At 37.1% G+C, this 21,015-nt stretch overlaps 1 protein-coding gene across 1 annotated transcript in view; it reads right to left on the bottom strand.

Annotated features, from left to right (window-relative positions):
- SCP2 (sterol carrier protein 2) overlaps nt 1-21,015 on the bottom strand; it is a 149,219-nt gene that overhangs the window by 81,706 nt on the left and 46,498 nt on the right. Inside the window, exons 7-10 of the mRNA XM_059922632.1 lie at nt 19,585-19,648; nt 14,784-14,870; nt 13,466-13,616; nt 12,225-12,372 (exon numbers count right to left, since the gene is read on the bottom strand). Of these exons, the coding sequence (XP_059778615.1) occupies nt 12,225-12,372; nt 13,466-13,616; nt 14,784-14,870; nt 19,585-19,648 (450 nt within the window). The remainder of the gene's footprint in view (nt 1-12,224; nt 12,373-13,465; nt 13,617-14,783; nt 14,871-19,584; nt 19,649-21,015) is intronic.

The following is a 21,015-nucleotide window of genomic DNA, read 5'->3' as shown; positions in this document are numbered from 1 at the left end:
TGTAACCAATATAGGGACTTCCCTGGTGGCACAGTGGTTAAGAATCCACCTGTCAATGCAGGGGACACAGGTTTGATCCCTGGTCCAGGAAGATCCCACATGCTGTGGAGCAACTAAGCCCATGTGCCACAACTACAGAGCCTGTGCTCTAGAGCCCACGTGCCACAACTACTGAAGCCCACGTGCCTAGAGCCTATGCTCTACAACAAGAGAAGCCACCGCAATGAGAAGCCCGCACACTGCAATAAAGAGTAGCCCTCGCTCGCCGCAACTAGAGAAAGCCCACACACAGCAAAGAAGACCTAACACAGGCAAAAATAAATAAATTTTTTAAAAAATGTAAGCAATATAAAAAGTTATTAATGAAATACTTTATATTCTATTTTTCATATTAAGTCTTCAAAATCTGATGTGTACTTCATACTTACAGCACATCTCAATTTGGACCAGCCACATTTTAAGGATTCAATAACCATATAGAGCTAGTAGCTACTGTATTAGACGACACTCCGTTAAACACTCCGTTAAAAGGCAGAAACTGACAAAGTCGATAAAAAACAATACACTACTGCCTACAAGAGACATACCTTAAATAGACAAATAAATAAATAAGTAAATAAATAAATAAATAATCCAAATAGGTCGAGAGCAAACGGATAGAAAAACATATATCATGTAAAGAGTAAGCATAAGAAGGCTGGCATGCTATGTTAGTCAGATAAAAGAGACTTCTAGACAAAGAATATAACCAGAGATAAAGCAGAATGTTTCGTAATGAAAAAAAACACAACTCATCAGGAAGACATAACAATTATAAATAAGAGAGCCTCAAAATAAATGAAGCAAAAATTGATAGAACTAAAGAAAGAAAGAGATACTTCCACAATTGTAGTAGGAGAGTCTAACGCCCCTCTCTCAGCAAGTGATAGAGCAAGTCAAATAAATTAGTAGAGACACAGAAGGTCTTAAAAATTCTATCAATCATCTTGATTTAATTAACATATATAGAACACTACATCTAACAACCGCAGAATCTGCATTATTTTTCAAGCGCATAAGTTCACCAATATATACCATATGCTGAGCCATAAAGTAAATTTCAATTAACTTAAAAGGATCAAAATCAAACAAAGCGTAATCTCTGACTACAGCAAAATTATAATAGAAAGCAATAACAACAAGATATCTAGGAAAATTCCAAATACCTGGATATTAAACAGCACACTTCTAAATAATTTACAGGTCAAAGACAAAATTAGACATTAAAGGGACATTTTAAATATTTTGAACTAAATGACAATGAATATATCAAAATCTGTGGAATGCAGCTAAAATACTGCTGAGAAGAAAACGTATAGCTTTACATACTTACACTAGAAAAGGAGAAATATCTAAAATAAATGATCTAAGGATCTATCATAAGAAACTTAAAACAAAACAAAACGAAAAAAAGTAAACCCAAAGTAAGTTAAAGTAAGTAAATAATAAAGAGCAGAGCTCAGTGAAATGGAGGGGGAAAAAAAGACAGTAACAAAGGCAAAAGCTGAATCTTTGTAAAGCTCAACAAAATTGACAAATTTCTAGCTAGACAGATGAAGGAAAAAAAGGAGAAAGAACAAAAACCATCAATATCAGGAATTTAAAAAAAAGGTTATCACCATAGATTCTATAGACATTAAAAGGATAATAAGAGAATACTTTGAACAACTTCAGTGAACAAATTTGGCTACTTAAATGAAATGGACAATTTTCTTGAAAAATATATCTTATCAAAATTAATAGGTACAGGAAGAAACAAAAATTATAGATCAGATCTTCAAGATGGCGGAGGAGTAAGACGTGGAGATCACCTTCCTCCCCACAAATACATCAGAAATACATCTACATGAGGAACAACTCCTACAGAACACCTACTGAACACTGGCAGAAGACCTCAGACTTCCCAAAAGGCAAGAAACTCCCCGCGTACCCCGGTAGGGCAAAAGAAGAAAAAGAAAAAACAGAGACAAAAGATAGGGATGGGACCTGCACCTCTGGGAGCCAGCTGTGAAGGAGGAAAAGTTTCCACACACTAGGAAAGGAAGCCCCTTCACTGGTGGAGACGGGAGGTGGCAGGGGGGGAAGCTTCGGAGCCACGGAGGAGAGTGCAGCAGCAGGGGTGCAGAGGGCAAAGCGGAGAGATTCCCACACAGAGGATTGCTGCCGACCAGCACTCACCAGCCTGAGAGGCTTGTCTGCTTACCCAACGGGGCTGGTGGGGGCTGGGAGCTGAGGCTCCGGCTTCGGAGTTCAGATCCCAGGGAGAGGACTGGGGTTGGCTGCATGAACACAGCCTGAAGGGGGCTAGTGTGTCACAGCTAGCCAGGAGGGAGTCCGGGAAAAAGTCTGGACCTGCGTAAGAGGCAAGAGACCATTGTTTCAGGGTGCACGAGGAGAGGGGATTCAGAGCACCGCCTAAACGAGCTCCAGAGACAGGCGCAAGCCACGGCTATCAGTATGGACAAAAGAGACTGGCATGAAACGCTAAGGCTGCTGCTGCAGCCACCAAGAAGCCTGTGTGCAAGCACAGGTCACTATCCACACCTCCCCTCCTGGGAGCCTGTGCAGCCCGCCACCGCCAGGGTCCCGGGATCCAGGGACAACTTCCCCGGGAGAACACACGGCATGCCTCAGGCTGCTGCAACATCACGCCGGCCTCTGCCACCGCAGGCTCGCCCCACATTCCATACCCTTCCCTCCCCCAAGCCTGAGTGAGCCAGAGCCCCCTGAAGGGCTGCTACTTCAACCCCGTCATCGTGTCTGGGCAGGGAACAGACATCCTCAGGCAACCTACATGCAGAGGAGGGGCCAAATCCAAAGCTGAACTCCAGGAGCTGTGTGAACAAAGAAGAGAAAGAGAAATCCCTCCCAGCAGCCTCAGGAGCAGCGGATTATATCTCCACAATCAACTTGATGTACCCTGCATCTCTGGAATACCTGAATAGACAACGAATCATCCCAAAATTGAGTCGGTGAGCAACGGTAGACTTGGGGTTTGCTTTCTGCATTTAATTTGTTTCTGGTTTTATGTTTATCTTAGTTTAGTATTTAGAGTTTATTATCATTGGTAGTTTTTTTATTGATTTGGTTGCTCTCTTCCCTTTTTTTTTTTATATATACATATATATTTCTTTCCTCTTTCTCTTTTTGTGAGGGTGTATGTGTATGCTTCTTTGTGTGATTTTGTCTATATAGCTTTGCTTTTACCATTTGTCCTAGGGTTCTGTCTGTCCGTTTTTTGTGTGGTTTTTTTGTTTATTTTTTTTTAGTATAGGTTTTAGCGTTTCTTATCATTGGTGGATTTGTTTTTTGGTTTGGTTCCTCTCTTCTTTCTTTCTCTCTTTTATTTTTAATACTTTTTAATTTTTAAATTTTTAATAATTTTTTTATTTTTTATTTTAATAACTTTATTTTATTTTATTTTTTTCTTTCTTTCTTTCTTTCTTTCTTTATTCTCACTTTTCTTCTGAGCTGTGTGGCTGACAGGGTCTTGGTGCTCTGGCCGGGTGTCAGGCCTGTGCCTCTGAGGTGGGAGAGCTGAGTTCAGGACATTGGTCCACCAGAGACCTCCTGGCTCCACGTAATATCAAACGGCGAAAGCTCTCCCAGAGATCACCATCTCAACACTAAGACCCAGCTCCACTCAATGACAAGCAAGCTACAGTGCTGGACACCCTATGGCAAACAACTAGCAAGACAGGAACACAACCCCACTCATTAGCAGAGAGGCTGCCTAAAATCTTAATAAGGTCACAGACACCCCAAAACACACCACCGAACGGAGTCCTGCCCAACAGAAAGACAAGATCCATCCGCATCCACCAGAACACAGGCACCAGTCCCCTCCACCAGGAAGCCTACACAACCCACTGAACCAAACTTACCCACTGGGGGCAGACACAAAAACAATGGGAACTACGAACATGCAGCCTGCAAAAAGGAGACCCCAAACACACTAAGTTAAGCAAAATGAGAAGACAGAGAAACACACAGCAAATGAAGGAGCAAGGTAAAAACCCACCAGACCAAACAAATGAAGAGGAAATAGGTAGTCTACCTGAAAAAGAATGCAGAGTAATGACAGTAAAGATGATCCAAAGTCTTGGAAATAGAATGGAGAAAATATAAGAAACGCTTAACAAGAAGCTAGAATAACTAAAGAGCAAACAAACAATGATGAACAACACAATAAATGAAATTAAAAATTCTCTAGAAGGAATCAATAGCAGAATAACAGAGGCAGAAGAACAGATAAGTGACCTGGAAGAAAAAAAAGAAAGAAATAACTACCACAGAGCAGAATAAAGAAAAAAGTATGAAAAGAATTGAGGACGGTCTCAGAGATCTCTGGGACAACATTAAACGCACAAACATTCGAATTGTACGGGTCCCAGAAGAAGAAGAGAAAAAGAAAGGGACTGAGAAAATATTTGAAGAGATTATAGTTGAAAACTTCCCTAATATGGGAAAGGAAATAATCAAGTCCAGGAAACGCAGAGAGTCCCATACAGGAAAAATCCAAGGAGAAATACACCAAGACACATATTAATCAAGCTATCAAAAATTAAATACAAAGAAAAAATATTAAAAGCAGCAAGGGAAAACCAACAAATAACATAATACAAGGAAATCCCCATAAGGTTAACAGCTGATCTTTCGGCAGAAACTCTGCAAGCCAGAAGGGAGTGGCAGGACATATTTAAAGTGATGAAAGGGAAAAACCTACAACCAAGATTACTCTACCCAGCAAGGATCTCATTCAGATTTGACAGAGAAATTAAAAACTTTACAGACAAGCAAAAGTTAAGAGAATTCAGCACCACCGAACCAGCTCTACAACAAATGCCAAAGGAACTTCTCTAGGCAGGAAACACAAGAGAAGGAAAGACCTACAATAACAAACCCAAAACAATTAAGAAAATGGTAATAGGAACATACATATCGATAATTACCTTAAATGTAAATGGATTAAATGCTCCAACCAAAAGACATAGACTGGCTGAATGGATACAAAAACAAGAACCATATATATGTTGTCTACAAGAGACCCAATTCAGACCTAGGGACACATACAGACTGAAAGTGAGGGGACAGAAAAAGATATTCCATTCAAATGGAAATCAAAAGAAAGCTGGAGAAGCAATTCCCATATCAGATAAAATAGACTTTAAAATAAAGACTATTACAAGAGACAAAGAAGGACACTACATAATGATCAAGGGATCAATCCAAGAAGAAGATATAACAATTGTAAATATTTATGCACCCAACATAGGAGCACCTCAATACATAAGGCAAATGCTAACAGCCATAAAAGGGGAAATCGACAGTAACACAATCATAGTAGGGGACTTTAACACCCCACTTTCACCAATGGACAGATCATCCAAAATGAAAATAAATAAGGAAACACAAGTTTTAAATGACACATTAAACAAGATGGACTTAATTGATATTTATAGGACAGTCTATCCAAAAACAACAGAATACACTTTCTTCTCAAGTGCTTATGGAACATTCTCCAGGATAGATCATATCTTGGGTAACAAATCAAGCCTTGGTAAATTTAAGAGAACTGAAATCGTATCAAGTATCTTTTCCAACCACAATGCTATGAGACTAGATATCAATTAGAGGGAAAAATATGTAAAAAATACAAACACATCGAGGCTACACAATACACTACTAAATAACCAAGAGATCACTGGAGAAATAATAGAGGAAATAAAAAATACCTAGAGGGGCTTCCCTGGTGGCGCAGTGGTTGAGAATCTGCCTGCCAATACAGGGGACACGGGTTCGAGCCCTGGTCTGGGAAGATCCCACATGCGGCGGAGCAACTAGGCCCGTGAGCCACAACTACTGAGCCTGCGCGTCTGGAGCCTGTGCTCCACAACAAGAGAGGCCGCGATAGTGAGAGGCCCGCGCACCGCAATGAAGAATGGCCCCCGCTCGCCGCAACTAAAGAAAGCCCTCGCGAAGACCCAACACAGCCATAAATAAATAAAAATAAATAAATACATAAATTTTAAAAATACCTAGAAACAAATGACAATGAAAACACAACGACCCAAAACCTATGGGATGCAGCAAAAGCAGCTCTAAGCGGGAAGTTTACAGCAATACAATCCTACCTCAAGAAACAAGAAACATCTCAAATAAACCACCTAACCTTACACCTAAAGCAATCAGAGAAAGAAGAACAAAAAACCTCCAAAGTTAGCAGAAGGAAAGAAACCATAAAGATGAGATCAGAAATAAATGAAAAAGAAATGAAGGAAATGGTAGCAAAGATCAATACAACTAAAAGCTGGTTCTTTGAAGATAAACAAAATTGATAAGCCATTAGCCAGACTCATCAAGACAAAAAGGGAGAAGACTCAAATCAATAAAATTAGAAATGAAGAAGAAGTAACAACTGACACTGCAGAAATACGAAGGATCATGAGAGATTACTACAAGCCACTATATGCCAATAAAATGGACAACCATGAAGAAACGGACATATTCTTAGTAAAGCACAACCTTCCAACACTGAACCAGGAGCAAATAGAAAATAAAAGCAGACCAATCACAAGCACTGAAATTGAGGCTGTGATTAAAAATCTTCCAACAAACAAAAGCCCAGGACCAGATGGCTTCACAGGCAAATTCTACTGAACATTTAGAGAAGAGCTAACACCTATACTTCTCAAATTCTTCCAAAATATAGTAGAGGGAGGAACACTCCCAAATTCATTCTACGAGGCCACCATCACCCTGATACCAAAACCAGACTAGATGTCACAAAGAAAGAAAACCACAGGCCAATATCACTGATGAACACAGATGCAAAAATCCTAAACAAAATACTAGCAAACAGAATCCAACAGCACATTACAGGGATCATACACCATGATCAAGTTGGGTTTATCCCAGGAATGCAAGGATTCTTCAATACACGCATATCAATCAGTGTGAAAAACCATATTAACAAATTGAACGAAAAACCACATGATCATCTCAAAAGATGCAGAAAAAGGTTTCAGCAAAATTCAACACCAATTTATGATTAAAATCCTCCAGAAAGTAGGCATAGAGGGAACTTACCTCAACATAACAAAGGCCATATATGACAAACCCACAGCAAACATCATTCTCAATGGTGAAAAACTGAAACCATTTCCACTAAGATCAGGAACAGGACAAGGTTGTGCACTCTCACCACTATTATTCAACATAGTTTTGGAAGTGTTAGCCACAGCAATCAGAGAAGAAAAAGAAATAACAGGAATCCAAATCGGAAAAGAAGAAGTAAAGCTGTCACTGTTTGCAGATGACATGACATAGAGAATCCTAAAGATGTTACCAGAAAACTACTAGAGCTAATCAATGAATTTGGTAAAGTAGCACGATACAAAATTAATGCACAGAAATCTCTTGCATTCCTATACACTAATGATGAAAAATCTGAAAGAGAAATTAAGGAAACACTCCCATTTACCACTGCAACAAAAAGAATAAAATACCTAGGAATAAACCTACCTAAGGAGACAAAAGACCTGTATACAGAAATCTGTAAGACTGATGAAAGAAATTAAAGATGATACAAACAGATGGAGAGATATATCATGTTCTTGGATTGGAAGAATCAACATTGTGAAAATGACTATATTACCCTAAGCAATCTACAGATTCAGTGCAATCCCTATCAAACTACCAATGGCATTTTTCACAGAACTAGAACAAAAAATTTCACAATTTGTATGGAAACACAAAAGACCCTGAATAGCCAAAGCAATCTTGAGAAAGAAAAACGGAGCTGCAGGAATCAGGCTCCTAGACTACAGACTATACTACAAAGCCACAGTAATCAAGACAGTATGGTACTGGCACATAAACAGAAAATATAGAACAATGGAACAGGATAGAAAGCCCAGAGATAAACCCACGCACATATGGCCACCTTATTTTTGATAAAAGAGGCAAGAATATACAATGGAGAAAAGACAGCCTCTTTAATAAGTGGTGCTGGGAAAACTGGACAGCTACATGTAAAAGAATGAAATTAGAACACTCCCTAACACCATACACAAAAATAAACTCAAAATGGATTAAAGACCTAAATGTAAGGCCAGACACTATCAAACTCTTAGAGGAAAACATAGGCAGAACACTCTATGACAAATCACAGCAAGATCCTTTTTGAACCACTTCCTAGAGAAAGGGAAATAAAAACAAAAATAAACAGGACCTAATGAAGCTTAAAAGCTTTTGCACAGCAAAGGAAACCATAAACAAGACGAAAAGACAACCCTCAGAATGGGAGAAAATATTTGCAAATGAAGCAACTGACAAAGGATTAATCTCCAAAATATATAAACAGCTCATGCAGCTCAATATCAAAAATACAAACAACCCAATCCAAAAATGGGCAGAAGATCTAAATAGACATTTCTCCAAAGAAGATATACAGATTGCCAACAAACACATGAAAGGACACTCAACATCACTAATCATTAGAGAAATGCAAATCAAAACTACAATGAGGTATCACCTCACACCAGTCAGAATGGCCATCATCAAAGAATCTACAAACAATAAATGCTGGAGAGAGTGTGGAGAAAAGGGAACCCTCTTGCACTGTTGGTGGGAATGTAAATTGATACAGCCACTGTGGAGAACAGTATGGACGTTCCTTAAAAAATAAAAATAGAACTACCATATGACCCATCAATACCACTACTGGGCATATACTCTAAGAAAACCATAATTCAAAAAGAATCATGTACCACAATGTTCATTGCAGCTCTATTTACAATAGCCAGGACATGGAAGCAACCTAAGTGTCCATCGACAGATGAATGGATAAAGAAGATGTGGCACATGTATACAATGGAATATTACTCAGCCATAAAAAGAAATGAAATTGAGTTATTTGTAGTGAGGTGGATGGACCCAGAGTCTGTCATACAGAATGAAGTAAGTCAGAAGGAGAAAAACAAATACTGTATGTTAACACATATATATGGAATCTAAAACAAAAAAATGTTCTGAAGAACCTAGGGGCAGGACAGGAATAAAGATGCAGATGTAGACAATGGACTTGAGGACATGGGGAGGGGGAAGTGTAAGCTGGGACGAAGTGAGAGAGTGGCATGGACATATATACACTACCAAATATAAAATAGATAGCTAGTGGGAAGCAGCCACATAGCACAGGGAGATCAGCTCAATGTTTTGTGACCACCTAGAGGGGTGGGATAGGTAGGGTGGGAGGGAGATGAAAGAGGGAGGAGATATGGTGATATACATATATGTATAGCTGAATCACTTTTTTATAAAGCAGAAATTAACACACCATTGTAAAGCAATTATACTCCAACAAAGATGTTAAAAAATAAGTAAATAAATAAAATTACAAACAGGCCTATATCTATCAAGAAATTTTAATTTATTGAAACCATCTCCCCTAAAGAAAACTTTAATCTACTTGATTATACTGGTAATGAAACAGTCAAGGAAGAACTAACACTAATATTACACAAACTATTTCAGAAAATAGAGAATGAGTGACCACTGCTCAATTTATTTTATGAGACCGGAATAAAACAACTTGGAAAAAAAGACAACTACAGACAAATATCCTTCTTGAATATATAAACAAATTTCATTACCAAAATGCTAGCAAATTGATTCTAACAATATATTAAAAGGTAGGATTAATCCCAGAATAATAAGGTTAGTTTAACATTCAAAATTAATGTAATTCACCATGTCAAAAGAATAAAGGACAAAATCCATATGATCATTTTAATAGATGCAGAAGAATTTTTTGAAAATTCAACACCCCTTGATGACAAAACAACAACAACAAAAAAAAACCTCAGCAGGCTAAGAATAGTAGGGAACTTTCTCAACATGATAAATAGTATCAACAAAAAGCCTATAGCTAACATTATACATAATAGTAAAAGATTAAAGTGCATCCCCTGAGGTCAGGAGCAAGGTAACGATGCCCACTTTCACCTCTTCTATTCAATATGGTACTAGAGCTCACAGTCATTGCAATAAGGTAAGAAAAAATAAAAATTAAAAGATCAGAGGGCTTCCCTGGTGGCGCAGTGGTTGAGAATCTGCCTGCCAATGCAGGGGACACGGGTTCGAGCCCTGGTCTGGGAAGATCCCACATGCCGCGGAGCAACTAGGCCCGTGAGCCACAATTACTGAGCCTGTGCGTCTGGAGCCTGTGCTCCGCAACAAGAGAGGCCGCGATAGTGAGAGGCCCGCGCACCGCGATTAAGAGTGGCCCCCACTTGCCGCAACTAGAGAAAGCCCTCGCACAGAAACGAAGACCCAGCACAGCCATAAATAAATAAATAAGTAAAAATTAAAAAAAAAATAGAATGGAAAATACCAGAATGAATCACATTTATAAAAAAAAGATCAGAAAGGAAGACATAAAACTGTCATTGGCAAATGGCATGATTATTTATATGAAACATCACTCATAATCTGCAAAATAACTACTAGAACAAATGAATTTAGCAAAGTTACAGTTTCTAAGTTTTTTTAAATCAATTGTATTCTTATATACTATCAGCAAACATTGGAAAATGAAGGTTAAAAAAAAAATTATGCCAAAACCCATAAAATACCAAGGAATAAACCTAACAAAAGACACCTAAGAGCTATACTGAAAACTACAAACATTCTAATAGAAGTTAAAGGAGAGCTAAATAAATGGAAACATATACACATCTAATGGATTGGAAGATTCAACATTGTTAAGATGACAGTTCTCTCTAAATCAATCTACAGACTCAATGAAATCCCAATGAAAATTCCAGCAAGCTTTTTATTTTGTAGAAATTGACAAACTAATTCTAATATGTACATGGAGATGCAAAGGACCTAAAATAACCAAAATGATTTTTAAAACGAACAAAATGGAGAACTTATCCTATCTGATATAATATAGTATAGTAGAGTGTAGTAGAATAAACACAGTAGCCAAACTAACTTGGTATTGGTGAAAAGGTAGACATGTAGATCATTGGAATAGAACAGAGAATCCAAAAACGGACCCTCACATACATGGGTAATTTTTGACCACGGTGCCAAGGCAATTCAATGGGGAGAGAAAAGTCTTTCCAATAAACGGTGCTGAATATGTGTATGGGGAAAAAAAGAGTAATATCAACCTTTACCTTACACCAAATATAAAAATTGACTCAAAATAGATCATATACTTAAATGTAAAATCTAAAACTACAGAACTCCTAGAATAAAAATAGAAGAAAATCTTTACAACCTTGCAGTGGGCAAGTTTCTTGGAATATAAAAAGCCTGAACCATTAAAATAATTGATAAGAAAATATGTAATTGATAATCAAAAAATTTTTAATTTATCCTTCAAAAGACACTATTAATAAAACAAAAAGGTCACAGACTGGGAGAAAACATTCACAGCCCATATATATCAGACAAATTACTTGTATCCAGAATATACATTTATATAAATTTTACAACACAATAAAGAAGACAAGTAACCCAATAATCAAAGGGCAAAAGATCTGAACAGACACTTCACAAAAGATATATGAATGACCAATAAGCACAAGAAAAGATGCTCAACATCACTAGTCATGAGGGATATGCAAATTAAAACTAAAATAAAACACCACTATATACTCTTTTGAATGGCTGAAATTTTAAAAACTGACCACATCAAGTGCTGATGAGAATGTGAAACAACTGAAATCTCACACACTGCTAGTAGTAATGGAAAATGGTACAACCACTTTAAAAACAAAAAGAAAAAAAAATCCTCCAGATCCCACCAACTAGCTTTTCCATTTTCCTTTCTGCAGGTCTTTATTCAAACACAGTCTGAAATAGCTGGAATTACATATGTGATTTTTTTTAATCCCCCTTTTTTTTTTTTTTTTTACTTAACAGTGCATTACAAGTACCCCTGATTTACATAAAACAAATTATTTGTATACTGTGTCATCTCATTTGGTACTGTCCAAGACTACATGTTCTAAAAGTCCAAGATCAAGATAGCTTACATTCACTTTGCACAGTGTGGCAGAGCCAACATGGAGGGAAAGGCAATTAGTGAATTGTTTTGTTTAATGATGAAAGTGAAACGTTCTCAGTGACATGTAGTAAATTAATCTGCATCTCATCAAAGATATTACCTTCTGGACAGAGTCCCAGTGCCTCATAAGTAAGAAGTTCATTGGTGGAAAAGCAATCATGAAGTTCTATTACGTCAATATCACTTGGTCTGAAGCCAGATTTCTCATAGCACTTTCTGGCAGCTTCTTTACTCATATCAAAGCCAACCTAAAACCAAAACCATATATAAATAAATTAAGGGCATCAAAACTGGGACTTTTATATAAGGCTTATAAGAGATTAATATGTATAACCTTAACAGTTGAAAACTGACCATAAATATTGAAATCTCAGTTAATTCTGTATTACACAGAAAGTCCAAATAAAAGAATATCCAGGAGGGAGAATGAACATACACATTACATTTTGTACTATAAAAAGGACGTACAATTCCTCATGCCATATCCTGTGCTAAGTTACAAAAACTCTATCAAACCACAATATATAGTTGTGGTAGATAGGATGAAGAGATTTATCAAGAGATCATTATGATTCAGATACACTGAAAAATATGGGTAAATTTCTATATGCAATCATGCAATATTTCTAAGATCATATAGGATTCAAACCATTTTTCCAATATTCATGCTATTAACACCCCTTTGGTCTCAGATAATAACATGCAAACTCACCTCTTTTCCAAGGAATAAAATTGTGATGTGGTGGAAAGTGTACTACAATCAGAAAACCTGAGTATAAGTTTCACCTCTGCCACACCCTAGCTTGTGTGATCTTGGGCAAGTTACAGAAACATTTTAAAATTCAAAGCATTGTTGTAAAATCATTTTGTAAACTCTAACGTAAACCATATGCTTACTTATATATGTGTGTGTACATAACGCACATTTTTATATGTGTATATATGTATGTATCTTCAAATATTCAACTAACTCTAAGTCAGAACTCTCATCTTTTTTACTTCCTCCATTTTGTACTCAATCTTCAATCAGTGATTTTTAAAGTGCAAAACAGTTCCTGAAAATATCTTTGTTTTTCCCTTAACTCTGTAAGACTGGAGTTCTGGGCATATCTAGTCAACTCAAAATTTTTTAAAATAGCACACTAGTTAGTTAAAAGTGCATGCATATGTTCTTATCAGTTATTTTCCCTTAACAGATTCTTAAGGATGGGTTATAATATTAAATTTTCTAGACCAATTTTTTTCAAGTAAATAACGTTCAGAGCTGATGACATGATGTCACCTTGAAATTTTGAAAAAGAAATCCCTTGACTGATTAATAAAACAGAATCTCAGACACACCATTTTAATAATACTTTTTTCTTCAAACGAGCTTGGCATATCAGTCACCATCTCTTGAGCCAAAATTTCCACAGCTTTGGATTTCAGGCCGTGCTTCTGTACAAATGCTTCACTAGCCAAAATTGCCGCTGCAGCACCATCTGAAGTGGGACTAAGAGGAGGTGAAAATAGTTATTTACACCTGGTTCACCTCGATCCTAGAATTTCGGTCTAGGAGTTCTTTCAGTGTGGAAAGGAAGGGTATGCTTGCTGGTCATCGGACTGTCTTTGTAATATCTGCAGTTAAAAATTATACATGCTTCGCACCTGAAGACTGAACTTCTATCAAGAATTTAAATGCTATCAGTCACTGCTTGATCTCTAAGGGTCTCTCCCAAAAAGTTCTTATTGCAAAGAATCCCGGATTTGCCTCTGCAGATACATAAGGTATCTTCTGGTGACTTCTGAGGAGTCCACAAGGGTATTCCTGAGCTAATAAAGATTCTAGTATAGGCCTAACTAGCTCCAACTTTGCTATCTCCCAAATAATCGGTCTTGGAATCCTTTTGGAAACTGGGAAAGGATGGAATAGGAGATACCAGAAAGCCCATGGTTTGGTTAAGACTCTTGAGATCTCCTCAAAATAGACCTTTTCCTTAGAGCAGCTGTGAAGGAAGGCAGCAGACACAAGAAGCCTTCTGTGAGTTGAGCTGTACTTTAAAAATGGGCAGACGCTCATACTGCAACAGATAAAAATGGACGTCACTTGTTCGCTTGCACCCCAGACAGTAACTCCAGGACACATCCAGGTGAGAGTTAGGCACAGGTAGGAGCTATGCAATACTAACTCAGTCTTCCAGGAGACAGATATTGTCAAGCAATTTTCAAGACAGAGCTACTATCATTATTAGAGCTTTGATTTTTTTTCTTGTTTTACCTTTACTCATAGTTACTATGATTGAGTAAAATTTCCTACAGTAGAAATATACAGCAGAAAAAACAAAATGGTCAAGGGAAAAACCTTTGGACTCCACTGGCCTCCCAAGCCACATTTAAATGAATAAATACTATTAAAACAGGGTAGGTGGAAGTCATGAGAAAAGGAAGTAAAATATATAATTTTCCAAGAGAAAAGACAATCTGTGTCTAGACACGAATAGGAAGCAAGGGTGCTCACTCCAGGGTAAGGACTATACTTGGTAGGAGTTCTATAAAAGCAGATACATATACAGATACACCCAGATACAGAGCCTACAGTCTACCCAAGGGATAGAGGGGGTGGGGCGGGGGGGGAGAAGGCACAGTACTTCTATTAAATATTAAAATGTGTTTTTCTTACCAACATTGTAAGATAGTCAAAAAATCAAAAATTTTTGGAGATGCCATCACTTCATCTAAGCTGTACTCCTTTTGGAACTGGGAATACCTAAATATAAAATAAGTAGTTACAGAATGTGAGGTAGCAATCACAATTTTTGTTGAAGATGTTCTGGTCCAGAAGTTAAAGAGAGAATAACATGTAAATACTCTTTCCACAAACAAAAGATAGGCTTTCATAAACCATTTCAATCTACCATAAATAAGTCATTTGAATTGAATTTTTTAAATTCCTAACTCCAAAATATCATGTTGTATAAAAAAACTTTTGTCTAATTTTTGTCCTGGGTTCCTGGCATGGAGATTCTAAAACCCTTGGAATTTCCTGAATAATAGAAGTGTCTTTGTTATGCTAATTAGGTGACTTGTGGTGGTCCCCTTGTTAGCTGGGGGATAAGGGAGGGATGAGCCAGGGGTCTGGTCACCAGAAAGATCAACCATGCAAATACAAGATTGGGACTTTTGAACCAGTTTGACCCCTAGGGAGAAGAGGGGGGCCTAGAGATCGAGTGGCCAATGATTTAACTGAATATGCCTGCATAATGAAGCCCCAATAAGAACTCTAGAAACTGAAGCTTGGTGAAGCCACCTGGTTGCCGAGTACCTTCACATACCAGGAGGGTGATGTGCCCTGACTCCATGGGAAGAGGGCATGGAAGCTCTGCACTAGGAACCTTCCCAGTCATTATCCTACGTGCCTCTTCATTTGGTTGTTCCTCAGTAAGTACAGTAGTTTCCTGAGTTCTGTGAGTCATTCTAGTGAATTATCAAACATGAGAGGATCATGGGAACCCCTAAATTTATAGTCAGTTGGTCAGAGTGCAGGTGGCCTGGGGATCCTACTTCAACTGGCATCTAAAGTGAGGGCAGTCTTGTGAAGTCTTAATTCATAGAGTCTGCATTAACTCTGGGTGGCAGGTACCAGAATTAAATTGCAGTACACCCAGTTGGTGTCAAACCAGTTGGAGGTTAAAATAAAATAAGTTTTTTTTTTCCTGGAGAATTACAAAAATATTAGTTCCTTAAAAGCAAAATTAAATGACTTGAAATTCAGCCAACTTTTGTGGTGATAATATTATACAACTACATTTAATGAAGGCTAATGGCGTTCTTAAATAAATGTACCTATAATACCTATAGGTTTTTATAAAACCTATAATAAAATATCTGCACTCTTCAAAACATTTCCTTTCTCATCACTGCCAAGAAGAAACTTATTTTCATCCCCTTTGGTGCCTCTAACAATATAATCAGATGGTTTCAGAAATTGCTCTGGAAAGACAGCAGCACAAATAGATACAATAAGGGAGTTTCTAAAAGCAAACTTCAACTGGTATGGAAATTAAGCAAGTGTTTAGAAATCAAGCCCATGTAACTTAGATCTGCATACTACCGTCTGCACCTTTGCTTCTAAGGTTAACTTTGACCGTCACCAACTTTTAAAAAAATGCTTTATTTAAGCCAGATCCTGTACTAGACAGTGGGGACATGGACACAGTCCCTACCCTCAAGGAACTCAGTCTGAATCCATGGCAATAAATACACCATTCTAGTATGATAAATGCCATGATAGAAATGTTATACAGGGTGCCATGGGACCAACAGGATACACATCAAACCCAGATACTAAAGGGGGCTTCCCCTCTGAGGTTAGGCAAATAAGAGGAAATAGGAGATAGAGAATTCCTGGCACAAGGGTCAGCACATGCAAAACCTCTTGAGGTGAAATAGTTTATTGAAGTCAGAGCGTGACATTTGGGAAGGAATATGGAGGCAAGATGAAGAAGAGGGGGCAGGAGACATGAACAAGGATCAGATCATGAAAGGCCAGTATATGGTGTTTACATTATACTGAAAACAATGAGAAACTACTAAAGGATATTAAGCTGGGAGTGACATGACCAGATTTGTATTTCAGCAAGAAAGCTGTGGTGTGGAAAAGGAACAGTAAAAAGGCATTACCAAAAGCAAGTAAACCAACTAAGAGACTGGGGCAATAATTAAGGCAAGAAATGATAAGGGCCTAAAATAGGGAACTGGAAGTAAAAGATGGAGAGAAGCGGGACTTCCCTGGAGGTCCAGTGGTTAAGACTCCGTGCTTCCAATGCAGGGGGTGCGGGTTCGATCCCTGATCAGGGAACTAAGATTCCACATGCTGCGCGGCACAGCCAAAAAATAAAATTAAAAAAAAAAAAAGATGGAAAGAAGTAATGAATTCAAGAGATAGTAAGGAGGGAGAGTTATAGACACAGGTCTGAAGGCTAAAGTGGCAGAAGCTATCCCTAATCTTATACTATTGATCACAGATTCTCACTACCTTTAGGTATTCTTATAATCTGTGAGGAAGCACTTGAGAAGGTTCTTAACTCAACCTTCTTAGAAATATGTAACAGGTTATCTCTAATGACTGGTCAGCAAACACAGAATTATCTTTCTTCACTAGTCAAGCAAAACCTAGTGTAAGAAGTTAGCATCTGAAATTTCTGAGCCAAACCTAGAAGGCTATTCTTGGCTGTTTCAGTGAGTTTTAAATGATGAAGCTGACATTCAGAAATAACATTTGCCTATTCAACATAATTGAGAACTTATAATACATAGCAGAAGATCCATGAGGACAAGGAACTAATCCATCTTGTTCACTGCTATATCACTAGCAGCTTTACCAGCGTCTTGCACATAGTAGGTTACTGAATATATAATAGCTGAGTGAATGAAAATCCTTTAGAAGAATGTTGTAATGAGTGGATAAATGAGTACCTGGTTGGGCAGGTAATTAAGTAAAAGAAAGACTTGGAAGCTTTGCTTCTCTGGGGAAGGTCAAGAGCTGCTCTTTGGGGCCTCAAAGCCAGGAAACTGCATTACTGTCAACTCCGCAATATGTTGGTACAGTTCCTTATTAGTTTCAGGAAATCACAAGGATTTTTAATGGTTCTCCAAGTTCTAAGGACAAAGAAATCAGCTCTAGACCATATTTATGGGCTTAAGACTGCTTATCCTAACTACAATTCAGTAACAGCAAAGTTTTATTGAGCATATACTATGTTCCAATACCCTACTAGGTACTGAAGATATAAAGATGAGACATAATCTCTGCTCAAGGATCATCATCATCAGAGGAGAAAGATTTATAAATAAGTATGATACAGTGTGATATGTTATAACAGACATATACAGACAGTACAATGAAGCTCATGAGAAAAAATAATTATGCCCATTTAAGAAGGTACTAAGAGAAGCAATGATATTTGCGTTGGGACTTGATGAGTAAGTAGATACTTGCCAAACAAAAGAAAGGCAGAAGGATATTCCAGGGAGAGTTAACAGCATAACTAAAAACACAGAAACAAGCACAGTATAATACACTTAAGAAATACCAAGTGATCTTGTGAGAGATGAGATTGAGAATAACCAGGGAAGTGGTAGGAAATAAGACCAGCAAAGTAGAGTGAGGCCGAATTATAACAGGTTTGTTATCTCATATGAAGGAATTTCTATTTTATTATATAAGCAAGGGAATTAACCAAAGCTTCCACAATACCCTTAGATCTTTCACAGAATACCATTAAATTTAGGGCATGGGAGTAGATATTATTTGTTAATTAGGTATATCCTGAATTCAAACATCAATTCAGAATCAGAAGAATGAGGAGAACAAGTAGTAGCATGAAGTATTAGAAATATGTGGTAATGACCCACTTGTGGTATAAAATGTCCCTTATCATGTTTTTATGTTTATTAAACATGGCAAAATTTGTTTAATAGTTCAGAAACAATTTACTGAGCACCAAGTATGTTCCAGATTCTGTGCTAAGCATTAAGAACATAAAGATAAGAGATGGCTCTTGTCCTCAAGGAGTTTATAATCTAGTACAAGGAAAAATATAAACATTATTTTACCACTATTTAGAATGATCCTGAGCAAGCTGCCTAATTTCTGTAAGCCTCATTTTCATCATCTATAAAATAAGAATAAAAATAACTACCTTATAGGGTCCTTGAGAGGATTAAATGAAAATGTACATAAAAGTACCTAGCACAGTGACACAGAGTTGGCATTTAATAAAGTTAGCTACTATTCTTTTATTGCCTAGTGGTTTGCTTTTGCAGAGATTCTAGTTGTGTGGCACTAATTCAATTCCCAGTGAACCAATTTTATTCAGCAACCATTAAGTACATGCTATGAGCCATGCATTGCACTAGGCACTAGGGATTCAAAGATTAATTACCAGTAATACACATGATGTAATTTTACTTCAGACTATTTTTTAGGATATAAATAACCATATTATTCTATCAGAGTAAGAGATGATGACACTAACATAATTAAAATGCAAATAATTTCATATAAAATAATTAAAACAACCACTAATACGTGTTTTACAAACATTTTAATTGATCAAAACAAACTAAGAAAAGTTTTAAAAAATGGTTTAAAATGGGGCCTGGTTATTTCCAATTAAAATTATTATAATAAATTTCATTTACTAGAGTTAGAACCTATGACCAATTACATCTTTTAACGCAAGCCATTCACATTCTTTCTTAAAAGAGCAACTAAGCTTAAATGGCATTTTAAACATAAATAGACCAAAACCTAAACTGAAAAGTAGTCAAAAGTTTACGTGGGCACAAGCCTTTCCTAAGAAAAAAACCATTCTAGTTAACATCTTTGAGGTCTTACATTTGCTTTTCAAGTATAAAGTTGCATATTACATAGCAGGATAACCCAGATTCTCACTATTTCATATCTCTGAAATACTTACGGGTTATTAACTGAATGTTTATGATTTTTCCATCCAATTTTTGCAAAGTGTTCAAGTTTTGTTCCTGTAGAGAAAGCAAACTTCTATTAGTGGGTTAATGCTTTCCTGTTGCTTGTTAACAAATGTTGCAATGGTACTCAGTATCCTCCTAATATTTCCACATTTTCCCATGCATACATACCAGCACTGGAAACTTCAACACTGATCCCTCACATAAACATTTCTTTATAATTAAACTTGGGTGCATTTAATGAATTGAATCAACAAATAAGCGTATGATATGAAAATAGTTCAAACTGGCCTATTCTACCTAGTACAACTAGGGTCTACTTTCAAAACCCAGAAAATATAGCCTAGGACCACAGTGGTTATAAGGCAGGAAAGCACTGCCAGCAATACTTCAAGGAGTCTGCCAAAACATCCCAACATCCCTGGATTAAGTGAATTTTACAATTCACACCTTCTAGGGCCTGAACTTCTTTTTCCTTATGATAAGGCAGAAGGGTCTTCAGAAGAGTTACAGTCTAACAAGAAAAATGTAAGAGGCCCGCGCACCGCGATGAAGAGTGGCCCCCGCTTGCCGCAACTAGAGAAAGCCCTCGCACGAAACGAAGACCCAACACAGCTAAAAATAAATAAATAAATAAATAAATAGAGTAGCTATTAATTTAAAAAAACAAAAGAGAAGTGTATACTTTTTAAATTCTTTAACAGAAAGTTTAAAGAGTAGTGTCGGAAAATAAAAGCAAGCGCGTTAATGAAGTAAAATTTGCAAAAACCTCGTTTACTATTTTTAAGAAGATGAAACAGAATAAAATAGGTTTTGAATCCTCCTTTGGAACTAGAAAGACCAAGGAATGAAAAAGTGCACTGATCAGAGCTGATAATATTAAGTTAATACACAGCACAATGAAGTGGAGAGTCCCCATTTCTGTTTTATCTCTATTTTTCTGTAAAGGAGGGTGATCTTCAGAGCAGAAATGACATACATATAATTGAACAAATCTTCTCTCAATTCTAATAAAAATGGAAAAAGGTAGAAACCACACTAGCAATCTCATACCAATGAGAGTAGTGACTGATCCAAAGGCAGTCAGTATGGGTCCAGTAAGAAAAAGCCACATCAAATTATTATCTTTTTTTTTCAATTTTATTTTATTTTTTTAATACAGTAGGTTCTTATTAGTTATCTATTTTATACATATTGGTGCATACATGTCAATCCCAAACTCCCAATTCATCCCAGCACCACCCCCATCCCCCACTTTCCCCGCATGGTGTCCATACATTTGTTCTTTACATCTGTGTCTCTATTTCTGCCTTGAAAACTGGTTCATCTGTACCATTTTTCTAGATTTCACATATATGCATTAATATACGATATTTGTTTTTCTCTGACTTACTTCACTCTGTATGACAGTCGCTAGGTCC

This window comes from Balaenoptera ricei, chromosome 1 (assembly GCF_028023285.1).
Source record: "Balaenoptera ricei isolate mBalRic1 chromosome 1, mBalRic1.hap2, whole genome shotgun sequence".
Lineage (NCBI taxonomy): Eukaryota > Metazoa > Chordata > Mammalia > Artiodactyla > Balaenopteridae > Balaenoptera > Balaenoptera ricei.
The sequence above is the reverse complement of the archived record's forward strand: the minus strand, read 5'-3'. Positions and strand labels throughout refer to the sequence as shown.